This window comes from Artibeus jamaicensis, unplaced genomic scaffold (genome assembly GCF_021234435.1).
Source record: "Artibeus jamaicensis isolate MK-2021 breed Jamaican fruit bat unplaced genomic scaffold, CSHL_Jam_final scaffold_847, whole genome shotgun sequence".
Lineage (NCBI taxonomy): Eukaryota > Metazoa > Chordata > Mammalia > Chiroptera > Phyllostomidae > Artibeus > Artibeus jamaicensis.
The window spans coordinates 9,306,730-9,319,166 of NW_026522057.1; the positions used below are offsets into that span (position 1 = coordinate 9,306,730).

Consider the following 12,437-nt stretch of genomic DNA (forward strand, 5'->3'; position numbering starts at 1 on the left):
GGTTCTCAGGCCAGCACTCAATCCACTGAGCCACACCAGCCATGGCATAAGTGAGGCCCTTTACCATCGGCAGTGAAGCAGCTGGTTTTCACAGCCTGCCTTACCTGTTTTGAACTATTGGGAGCTCAGGTAATGAGAGCAGCCCCAGGCAAAAATACCACAGACTCATGTTGTTCTTACCCAAAGTCCAGTAGTTTTCATTAATCAATGTTTTTGGTTGATTTTCAGAGTGATGATATGGTTGCTTTTGACAGTTTTGTCCAGTTTCATAGTTGTCTTGGTGAAATAGGATTTCGTGTCCTCCTTTGTCATGCCTGAAGTTGGCAGTATAGAAATTTCCCATCATAATGTTTTCAAGTATTGCCCCTTCCACACTCTATCTAGTCTCCCCTCTGAAGCTCCTATTAGTTGTATGTAGGACCTTCTTATTCTTTTGTGCATGTGTCTTAACCTCTCCTCCATGTTTTCCATCGCTTTGTCTCACTGCTCCCTTCTGGTTAGTTTCTCAGACATGCCTACTGGTTCACCAATTTTTTTCTTCAACTGTGTCTCATCTACAATTTAACTGATTGTGTTTTTAACTTCACTGACCTTTTTTCTTTTCATTTCTAGAAATCTGATTTTGTGCCTTTTCAAATCTTTGTAGTCTTTTAAAAAGCTTTTATTCTCTCCTTATACTTTCAGTTTTATCTTTAAAATTTTAGAAATTTTAAACACACTTGTTTGAAAGCTAATCTGTTTTAGCTAAGGTAACACTAGCTGCTGTTACAGGTGAACCTTAAATTCTCAGTGGCTTAACTCCATAACAGTTTAGTTCTGGTTTATGTCATAGTTTGTATTGGTTATATATTGCTACAGAATAAATTACCCCAAACAGAGTGTCTTAGAATGACAAATAGTTATTATCGCACAGTTTCTGTGGGTCAGAAATCTGAGCACAACATAGCTGGGCGCCACCTGGACCAGAGTCTCACAAGACTTCAGTCAAGGTGTCAGCCAGGGCTGCAGTCCTCTCCGGGCTTGCCTGGAGGAAGCTCTGCTTCCCTGCTCACTCACAGGGCCGCCCACAGGCCTCAGATCCTTGCTGGCTGTTGGCCAGAGGCATCAGTTTCTTGACATGTGAGACTTCCCATAGGGCTCCTCAAACATAACAGCCTACTTCCCTCAGAGCAAAGGCTCTGAGAGAGAGTAAAAGTGGATATACAACATGAAAGCCACAGCCTCTTGGTCACCAAATATCAGAAGTGACAGTCCATTGTATCGGCCATATTCCATTAATTGGGAGTGGACCGATAAGTCCACACTCAGTGGGAGTGGATTGCACAAAGGTGTGAATGCCAGGAGTTTGAAATCATTAGGGGCCATGTCAGAGATTGTCTATCTGTCATTTTAAAATGAGCTGCTCTTCGATGGAGCTTTATCTGTGAGAATCGTGGGCAGCCTGGGTTAGGAGTACGTTTGCAGGAAATATTTTGCAGTCACTACTATTAGACTATGCTTGGTCTGGGACCATGCAGGCCCATGCAGACACAGAATCCTGTGTCTGTGTGAAGATTCGCTTGTAGGTACAAATTCCTAGAGGATTTGTTCTCTTTTTATTCCCCACAGTGCCTAGCCTATAGCTTTCTTATCATCAATCTGTCAAATAACATTTTTTTCCCTAGTCTACGTTTTCACCAAAGGTTTCCCCTTTCCTACTTTTATACAAGTTCTCATTCCAATACTATGTTTTGTGTGGGCACAAAACCTTACAGCCCCCCAAGTGAGTGTTAAAACCTAAGCCCTTTGGTTACTGAGTCCAGGAGCCCCTCCCCTCACCTTGTGCCCCCACTGGGCTGTTGGAAGCATTGGCTCACACAGTTAATATTCTGATTTCCCAGCTCTTCTTTGCTTTTGTCCTCTGGGGACTTATCTTGCTTTCTTGTGAGCTCAGCTATGCATATAAAATAACGTTTGCTATATTTCATCCAGTGTTTTGAAATGGAAGGGTTTTTTAAGGTTATCTAAACTGAATGACATACATAAGGTATATGGCCTGATGCCTGGCCCCAAATGGGCCCACCAACTCTACCATGGACAATCTTCAGTTAGCCCCAAACAAAGTATTTTCTTCTAAATATCCCACACCCTGGGAAATATTATGGGTTCTGAGTCTGGTTTGGAAAAGGGCTAAGGTTTTTATTTCCCAAGAGGATTCTTTTGACTTTGTCTCTCCTGAAGGTGGGAGCTGGGGGAGCAGTGTGGAAGGCAGTCCAGGAATAATAGAAGAATCCTCAGTATAATGTTACTGTGTCATAATCATAATCCAGTAAAGATCAACTCAAGGGCAATGTTCTGCTGAGAGACTGTATGATTCTGTATTTCCCTTGAGTCCTTGTCTCTTGTTGGAACTCCAGAAGCTTCTCTTGGCCTGTAGAGGTGGGAGGTGTGCGGCCCCAGGGAACTTGCACCCACTTCTACCCCATACCCACTTCATGCGGAGTTAGTTGTGGGAATAGCATATGGTTGGGAATCCAAGAGCTCCCTGAGAAAGAGAGGTCTCCTGGAGGCATTCTCACTGGGACTTAAGAACCTCCTGCTACTAATAATAGCAGCTGATGTTCACTGAGCATCTGCTACATGCCAGATAGTCTGCCTCATGCTTTACACACAGAAGAGGGATGGAGGTACAGAGATAGGCAGCAGAGCGAGAGTCCTTCCATCCCTGGTATCCTGTCTCAAGCCAGAATGCTGCTGCTAGGGCTAGGTCAGCTCTTCTGTGTTCCACAAGGGGCCCTCTGGGTCAGACTGGTTCCAGTGGGGGAGCACCCTAAGCCCAGCCTAGAAGTAGTAGGAGTTAGATCAGCTCCTCAGCTTCAGCAAATACCCTGCCACTGCAGGTCCTTGGTGCCCCAGGGGTCCACAGGTAGGAGACTGAGAGGGAGACCTGCAAGAGCCATGGTGAAGCCGCAGCTGCCACAGGAATGTAGCTTATGCTAGTCAAATGCGGGTGAACTTAACTTTCACAGGATCTTGGATTGATTTTTCCATGGCCTATGACTTCTGTACACCTGTAATAAAGTTCCTTTAGAAAAAGCTGCCAAAAGAAATCCAGACAGTCCTTTTTTAAATTACTGGCTCCGTATTGGAAGCACTGAGTCTGATTCTCCAGCAAATTTGGCTCTGAGCTTCAAAGGAGCCAAAGCAGAGAGAGGCATATAGTTAAGTAGCCCTGGGTTCAGATCCTTGAGGTGGGGTTTTAGTTAATGTCATTTTAACAAGCTCCCTGGGAGATTCTGATGGTCAGTCAGCCTGGCATGAGAGCCAGGAAACCTGCCTTTGACTGGTTTTACCACTTACAAGCTGGACATCCTTAGATAATTTATCTGCCCTCTCTGGGCCTTAGTTTGCCCACTGGTAGAATGGGATGGAGATTCCTTCTCAAACTGATGCAAAATCTCATGATACCATATTATGCTTTGGAGGCTCAGGTATGGAGACATTGAACTGCATTTCACACAGGAATCAAGCTGCTCCCTTAGGCCTCTGTGGGCTACACATAAATATGATGCCATGAGTCTCTCCTGGAAGATGACATGGGATGCAGCCATGGCAGACTTGCTGTCACATTCACCATGTGGATGCTACTGAGGCTCTTGTCCATGCCTTCATTCCGTGGCTGCTATAAATCACTCATGGGGCATTTTCTCCTGGGCTCAGTGATGGGAGTGCTGGCCTGTGCTTCCCAGGTAGGCCCTGAGACCCTCCAATGACACTGACTGAGCAATCACTACGTGCCAGTGTCTGTACCAAGTGTCTCATGGATTTCTTTTTTTTTTTTTTTGAGTCCTTCAAATAGACCAGGAAGATGGCACTATTATCATTCCCATTTGGCAGGTGATTAAACTGAGGCCCCCAAACCTTAAGTGACTTTCTCAGGCCCCACTCTGAGGAAGTAGCGGAGCCAGCACTTGAATTTGGGTCAGCCTCACTTCATAACCGTGCAGGCAACCCAGAGGCTCTGCTCCTCGATGCTTTGGCTGCTCTGAATCTCAGGGTCAAATGCGCACCCATCTTGTGCTCTGGGTGTAGAGCTCACCACTGGACCAAGCACCTTCCTTTCCTACCTTTATTTTTTTTCTTTGCACAGTTTTCTCCTACAACACAAAATGAAGCTGCGGCTCCTGTGGTATATTTGGTCTCAGGGCAGCGTTGTGTGACACGGTTCTGTGAATAAAATTTTTGGTTGTTTTTTTTTTAGTTGCTTTAATTTTTTAAAACACAATGGATTCTGCACCATAAAATATCAGAAACAAAAATGAGAAGCTCATCCAACAATGGCTGGGCTTTCCTTGGAGGTGGAGGGCAGGGAAGGAGCCAGTGTGGGCAGCAGGTGGGGGTGGGCAGCAGTTGGGGGCAGTGGCTGGAATACTTGAAGGTGAATAATTTTTGCTCCATCACTTGCCTGTTTATGTCTGTCTTGTTGATTATATGTGTGTGTGTGTGTATATATATATATATATATATATATATATATATATATATTGCTTTCAATCAGCAATGTAGTGGATTATGAATAATAAAAGGTGGCATTCTCTGCAGCCCCCCACCACCATACTGTGCAGGAGGGTGGCTCTCGGGTCCCTGGTTCTGTCCCTCAGGATCAGGTTAGAGAAATGTGAGGGGCTAGGACTAGGGGGAGAGGAAGATGAGGTGGTCCGAAGGCTAAGGGACAGCCACACACCTGGGATAAGCATAGATGGAGTGGAGGGAGGAGTAATTGGAGGAAAGACTGGACCCCTAAGTCTGGCTTCAAGGCATTTTGGGGAGCAGCACGGGGCAAAGATGCCTCTATCTTTCTTTGCAGAGAGCGAGGGTTTCTTATAGTCCAAGGCAAAAGAGTCAGCCTAGAGACACAGCTTCTGTAGATCTAGACGTACTCTTGTGGTAGAGTGCCTTAGAGACATCCTCCACCCCACCCTAGCACCCCAATAACTATCCTCTTGGCCCTTGTCCCCCAGCTCAGCGAAGAGCTGAACCAGCAACTGGAGGCTGTGTGCGGGTCTGTATTTGGGGAGCTTGAATCCCAAGCCGTGGACGCCCTGGACCTGCCCGGCTGTTTCCGCATGCGGAGCCACAGCTACCTCCGGGCCATCCAGGCCGGCTGCTCTCAAGATGACGACTGCCTGCCCCTCCTTGCTGCCCCTGCCTCTGTCTCAGGGAGGCCCGGCTCCTGTGAGTAGGCTGAGTTTGCCCCCAGCCAGGCCCAAGGTTGGAGAGGGCCTTGGGTTCTGGTTCAGACCCCTGCCACAGCTGTGCTGTGTGACCTTGGGCAGATCGATTGCCCTTCTGGAGTGGATGATGGGGAGAACAACCCCTCCACTTTGTATGTGGCAGCACGTGGAGACCTGGGCACTGGGTGGGTGTGGGGGTGGTCGGACCCAGACGCTGGCCAGAAAGCATTTCTCATCCTCTACCTCTCTGTTTTCCTGGCTGCAGCCTTCAACTTCCGAAAGGCCCCGCCCCCCATCCCTACGGGAAGCCAGGCCCCGCCCCGCATCTCCATCACCGCCCAGAGCAGCACTGACTCCGCCCACGAGAGCTTCACTGTGGCCGAGGGCCCCGCCCGGCGCTGCAGCTCCGCGGATGGGCTGGACGGCCCCGCCATGGGTGCGCGCACTCTGGACTTGGCGCCGGTGCCACCTCGGGCTAGCCCCAAGCCCCCCACGCTCATCATCAAGACCATTCCTGGCAGGGAGGAGCTGCGGAGCCTGGCTCGGCAGCGGAAGTGGCGGCCGTCCATTGGGGTGCAGGTGAGGAAGGAGGCGGGCGGACGAAAACTCGGGCCCTGGCCTGTTGGGGACCTGTTGAGTGGGTCATTGGGAACTTCTGGGTATATAGACCTTCATCTGAGCTATGCCTGGTCATCAACAAGGCTGCTTCAACTAGCCCTAACCCTCTTCCAGGCACTGTTATCCCTTCTGGCGAGTGGTGGTGCCCAGAGGTTGCCACCTGGATGCCACTAACTTGGCTGGGTCTCTCATCTTGTTCAGGCCGATTGTCTTTACAGGATCTGCCAGCTGGCCTGGGGCTCAAACACTGCTGGCCTTTCTCCCTGGGAAGGGCTTGCATCCCTGGTCTAGCCCCCACCACTGACTCCCCAAACTTGCCACCAGGTGGAGACTATCTCAGACTCAGACACGGAGAACAGGAGTCGAAGAGAGTTCCACTCCATAGGCGTACAGGTGGAAGAGGACAAGAGGTAGGTCTGAGTGGCGCCATGTCAAATTCCTTGGGGGAGAAGAGGAGAGAGGGCTGCATGTCGACTTTGGTGGCCTGGTCTCCTTGGGCACCCTCTCCTCCTGGATGAGACCAAGCCCTTTTAACTGGGAGGAGTCAGAACAGCCACAGGAGTTATCCACAGAGATGGGCAGGCACCAAATCTAAAGTGAGTTCTCCTTGTACCCCTGCCTGTCCCAGGTGCTCTGAGGTGATCAGAGATATACAGTGGTTCAGGGAAGGGAGGGGTAACAGGTAGGTGTTGAGTAGGCCTCCAGCAATTGTCCTTTAAAGGAGATGACAGGATTTTGCCAATGACTTGTTACTGTGGTGTACAAAGAATGTGGGCTTGAAGAGAAATAAACAAAAATGAAGAGTGCCTCTCAGGGGCCCTTGGCAGATATTAACACTCCTCCTCACTTGGCTCACACAGTGTTTAACCAGTTGGGGGTATTATATGCTTGAGTCTGTGGTGTGCCCACGATGGTCGAATTACCAGCAGCCAGCATTCTGGCATTAGGTGGCCTCACAAACGTTGCTTCCTTAATTTCCAATGGAAGCATTAGCCTTGTGAGCTCTGGAGGTCATACTGGGAGAAGTCCCTGTGTTGTTGAGTTCCTGTGGGAAGATGCCTTCTCTGATGACCATGTGGCAGCTGCTGTGGCCCACCTGCCCTTTGGGCTGCAGTGCCACCAGGCCAGTGGCCCTAAGTGTGGTGTCTGGGAACCTGCCTGTAGGACTTACTTGGTGATCTGCGTCGCCCAAGCTGTACCCACTGGAGGAATAGAACCAGAGTCCCAGTGGCAGTCTCTTGCAACTCTGTTCCCAGTTGCCATTGTTGGGCCTCCTCTGAAGTCCCCCCAACTATTCCTGGGAACCCCTAGGGTGTCTTGTGTGTGTGTGTGTGTGTGTGTGTGTGTGTGTGTGCCTGATCAGATCTTCTTGGGGTTGCTGTAGGAGTTACCATTTTCTCCAGCCTTACTCCAGCTTTCTGCAGTTCCGCATACTCCTGAGCCTATAAATGCCCCCATTAAGGGTGGCAAAAGTTTGCTCTTGTTTGTTGCTCCTACCACTCCTGAAAGCTACTGTCCTGCAAACTCTTATTATTCCACAGAAATCCCAGCAAAGCAGCATTTTATGGCCAACCCAATTCCTCCAGTCTATGACTTGAGTTTCTTGAGAGGTGGGTTAAGAGTTATGGATGGATGCAGCTCTGCGTTCAGAACCTGCAGCCCTCCCCATCCCCCAACACACACATACTCTCATGCTGCCCCGTAGACCATAAACCAAGCCCATGTGCTCCCACTCACTCCTACATGAGGCTGCGTGGTCCCTCATCCAGATACATCTCCGGCATTCCCCCATGCCTGAGTCCTGGAAAGAATGCAGTAGGCACTCAATTGAGACTGGCTAAATCAGCAAACTTGGTCCTTCATTCATTGAGTTATTCATTCATAAAATAGTTATTAAGCATCTTTTATACAACAGTTCCTGTTAAGTGCTCAGGGAAACATCAAAGACATGACTCTTGCCCTCACAGAAGTTGTGGTCTAGAGGTGAATCAAGGCAATGAATAAATCATCCATGAATAAAAATGTGATTACTCATTATAGTATATCATATAATGGGGATATTATTACACATTATAGTGGGAATATGAAAGGAAAAAGCAGGAGCTAAGAGAGAAGGGACCTTATTTAGGTTAAGCAGGTGACATTTAAGCTGAGACTTGAGGATTGACTAGGAACACTCAGGTGATGATTGCAGTACGGGGTGGGAGGTGTAATCTTTCCAGGAAGAGGAAAGAGCATATGGAAGGTGCTGAGGCAGGAAAACGTTTGACTTGCATGGGGAACTGAAGGAAGGTTCCTGCGTCTGGTGTGGAATGGGATGGAGTGGTGGCAGGGGCCAGGTCATGCTGAGCACGGGTGTGATGAAGTAGAATTTAGCTATAACTAATGAGTAGCCATTAAAAGGTTAAAGCAGTGTGACATGATCTAATTTAAGTTTACAAAAAATCACTAGCTGCTGAGTGGAGAATGAATTTGAGGGAAGCAAGAGGGGATATGGGGCAGAAAGGTGATGGTCTTTTGCATTTTGGAAGATTTTGTGTGGGGGATCTTTTTTTGTCTATTGTATTTTATAACTGGGCACTGCTGGTGTATGGGGACACTTGTTTTACGTGTTGGTTTTATATTCAGCGACTTTGCTGCTCTCTCTTATTAGGGCTCCTAGTTTATCTGAAAATCATAATGGGCATTCTATATAGTCAGTTACTGTTTTCTACAAATGAGGATATTTTCTTTGAATCTGTTTTCTTTTAATTTTTCTTCTTCTTTTTTATTTTTTTGGTAACAATGCATTGAATAGGACTTCGAGTTTGCTGTCGAGTGTACCATGCTGTTCAGTCCTGATGTTAGTGGATATCTTCTCAGTTCCCACTCATAAGTATGATGATACTTGCTACAGATTTTGATGAGTACTATTTATTGGGTTGAGGAAATTCCCTTTTATTTCTAGTTGGCTAAGAATTTTTATTTTTATTTTTTTTTAAATAGAAAACCAGAGTGGAATTTCATTGAACTTTTTTCAGAATCTACTTGGATGATGATAGATTTTTCTCCTTTCATTTGTAATGTGGTGAATTATATAATATTAATAGATTTCCCACATTGACCCATTCTTTTATTCCTGGGATAAACCATGATTGATACTATTATCAACTGGGATTAAGTTTTACTGTGAATAGTAGGGCCTCAATAGTGTTTTGCTGTTTCCCCCTCTCATTAAAAATCAAAACGAAAATGAAAAAAAGCCTGGTTACAGAAGTGAAGTGTCAGGAACCGAGGCTCCTTCTGTCTTGCTGCATTTCTACCCTTTGTGTATTATTTTATATCCAAGGAGCTGAGGGTCAAGCTATAGGCATTCTGTGCATTCTGAGCAGTAGAAGGGAAGAAGAGAGAAGGAGAGATGCAGCCCTTCTTTTGGAAAAAGACTTTCACCTACATCACATTGGCTGAAACCTCCTCACCTGGTGGTACCTAGCTGCAAGGGAGGCTGTAAAACAGACAAAAGAAGAATGGATATATTGAACTCTAGCAGTTTTAGTCATCAACTTGCTATATAATTTTTATATACCTTGCTGGATTTTTGAATAGCTATTACTTTATTTAAGATTTTTATATCTATGTTCATAGGTGATATTGGCCTAGTATTTTGTTTTTATTGTTGTTATTCAGTTCAGATGTTAAGGTTATGCAAGACTCCCAAGATGAGTTTGATACATTCTCTGTGTTTTGTTCTCTGGAACAATTTGTGTAAAGTAAGAATTATCTATTTCTTAAAGGTTCAGTAAAGGTTGCCTATAAAACTGTCTCAGCCTGATGCCTTTTGGGGATAGGAGAAACTTTCTGAACTACAGCTTCAGTGTTTTTTAGTGGTTATTGATCTATTCTGGTTTTATTTTTCTTCTTGAGTTAATTTTGGTGATATGTATTCTAAAAAATAGACCAGTTCATAAAAATTGACGATTTAAAAAAATTTTGGCACAAGTATTGTTACAGTATTATAATTTTATAAAGTTTTATGATACCTATTGGTTATGTCTCTTTTCATTCCTTCCTCCTTTTGTTGATCAGTCTTGCCTGAGGTTTGTATATTTTATCATTAAAATATATTTTTAAATTAGATTTTATCAGTCTTAAAAAACTAGCTTTTGGTTTCAGTGAGTATCTCTATTATTTATTTCTCTTTTATCGTTAGTATTTCCTTCTATCTACTACTATTGTGTTATCATAGTCTTTTTCTCTATCATATTTGCCCTTTTTTCAACATGTGCATTTTCTAACATGTGCTTTTAAGGCTGTAAATTTCCTTCTAACTATTTGTTATAGCTGCATCTCATTTTGAGATGCTCTGTTTTATTGTTTAGTTTAAAATGATTTTTAACTTTCATCATAATTTCCTTTTTAACTCATGAATTATTAAAAAAATTTTAAGTTTTCAAATGTATTTTGTGGGTCTGCCTTTTCCCTATTGAATCTAAATTTGCTACCTTGTGGTCGTAGTATGCCTTCTGAATGATATTCATCCCTTAGAGTTTGTCAGGCTTCCTTCCTCATATGTAAGACACATGTATGGTCAGGCATACCAATTATATTTTCCAAATGGTTATTTTTGATTTTTTAGATGTTTGATCTACCATTTTTGAGCAAGGTGTGTTAAAATATCTCACCATGTTTGTGGATGTGTCATTTTTCCTGGTAATTTTATTATTATTATTAGTTTTAGTTTGAGAAGGTGCTATTTAGAAGGATTCAGGCTTATGACTGTTGTTATCTTCTTGGTAGATTGGCCACTTTATCATTAAAGAGGCTGCTTTTAGTCTTTACTAATGGTTTTTGCTCGGTAGTCTGTTTTGTCTGATTTTATTACTATGGCTGCTTTCTTTTGGTTAATTTTCCAATTTATGTTTTTCCATTTTTTATTTTCAATCTTCCTATGTCCTCCTGTTTAGATGTTTTGCTCATAAGAGGTATGGGACTACAGTTTAGTAGACGTATTTCATCCACTAATCATGTATTTCAATTACTGACTTGTTTGGATTTATTTCTGTCATCTCTTTAAACATTTTCCATTCGATATGCTTTTCTTTGCTGTACTCCTCCCCTACTTTTCTGCTCTCTATTGAGCTGATCAAATTTACTTTGTATCTCTTTTTCTCCTCCCCTGGTTTGGAAGTTTACACTTTAGTAGTGCTTTTTCTCAAGTTTTTTAACAAATACACTTAGTTTTATATATATATTTTTAATTTATTTATTGACTCGAGAGAGAGAGAGAGACAGACAGACAGACAGTGGTGTGTTGTTCCACTCACTTATGCAATCACTGGTTGATTCTTGTATGTGCCTCTGACTGGGGATTGGACCCACAACCTTAGTGTATCAGGATGATGCTCTGACTGAGCTACCAGGCCAGGGCTTAGTTTTGTATTTTTCTAATGAGTCTAAAATTAGTTCTTTTTAGGCACAAAACAAGTACCTTGGAACACTTTAATTTCCTTCTTAACTCCCCCCTCCCATCTTCCATGTTATATTTATCTAATAGTATTTTGATTGTACCTCTGTAAAATACTCTTCTGAATCAGTTGTTGTTATATCTTTTATGGTTTCACAGTTCAGTTTTACAAACAGTTTGAACAATTTATGTGTTCACTATTGTTTGTTACTGCCCACACCTTCCTCATGGGTTCAATTTCCTTTATGCCGAAGTACTTCTTGAGCTTGGGACCAGTTTTAGAGTTAATATCTTAGCTTGAGATTTCTGTATTTCACTGGTAGTACTCATGTGAACCCCACACCCACACAGAGAGCAGCCTTAATGTTTTGTTTTCTCAGCATCTTGCTTCCTGGCCACTTTCCTGGAGCATGACGTGAATTTTCTAGTCCAAGGTTGTAATTGAAATGACCCTTCTTGGCTGCTGGCTTTATGCATGGGCTCTCCTTCCAGCTCCCCAGTAGGCACAGGTTTGGGTCTCCTCTCATTCTCTCTGGCTGCTATCATTTAGCTTCTAGCACATGTCTAGCCTGATATTCCTCTGGTTCATTTGGCTTAGGTTCCCTCTCACTACTCGTGCTTCGAGCTTCTTTTTTGTCTCTGGTTACCTAAAGATTTCTCTTTTTTATTGCAAGCTTGGCATTGTAGCCCATCCATCTTTTCCACTTCATTTTAGCCAGTATTTCTATATGTTTAAAGGGGTGGGTGGGAGCTTCCTAAGTTGGGTGAGTCTACCGTATTGATCAGTTGTCTGGACTAGGCTGATAGCAGAAGAATCAGAGAGAAGAGGACCAATTTGGGAAGCTTTTGGAGTGAGGTCAGGAAGGGCGGGGACAGGCAGACAGTGAGGTCTTCCTTGCTCTTGTGTAGGTAGGTGCTCAGGGAGGTCCTGGTGGGCTGGGCCGGTGAGATACTGTTGAGTTAATGCCTAAAGAACTGGATTACTTGGGACAGGTGATCACACTGCAAATCCAGAGGGGGTGACAGGTGGGGAGAGAAGAAATCTGGCGCATGTTTTTGGCCGAGCTCCCTTGCTTGTCTGCTGAAGGCATCCTTAGTGATACACCTGCACTGTCCTTTCTGTCCCTTATGTCCCTGGCACTTTCAGTCTGACTGGCCACACA

At 44.6% G+C, this 12,437-nt stretch overlaps 1 protein-coding gene across 1 annotated transcript in view; it reads left to right on the plus strand.

Moving 5' to 3' along the window:
- Window positions 1-12,437, plus strand: part of DLGAP3 (DLG associated protein 3) — a 55,166-nt gene that overhangs the window by 32,670 nt on the left and 10,059 nt on the right. The window contains exons 6-8 of the mRNA XM_037149847.2: window positions 5,001-5,214; window positions 5,479-5,792; window positions 6,156-6,241. Of these exons, the coding sequence (XP_037005742.1) occupies window positions 5,001-5,214; window positions 5,479-5,792; window positions 6,156-6,241 (614 nt within the window). The remainder of the gene's footprint in view (window positions 1-5,000; window positions 5,215-5,478; window positions 5,793-6,155; window positions 6,242-12,437) is intronic.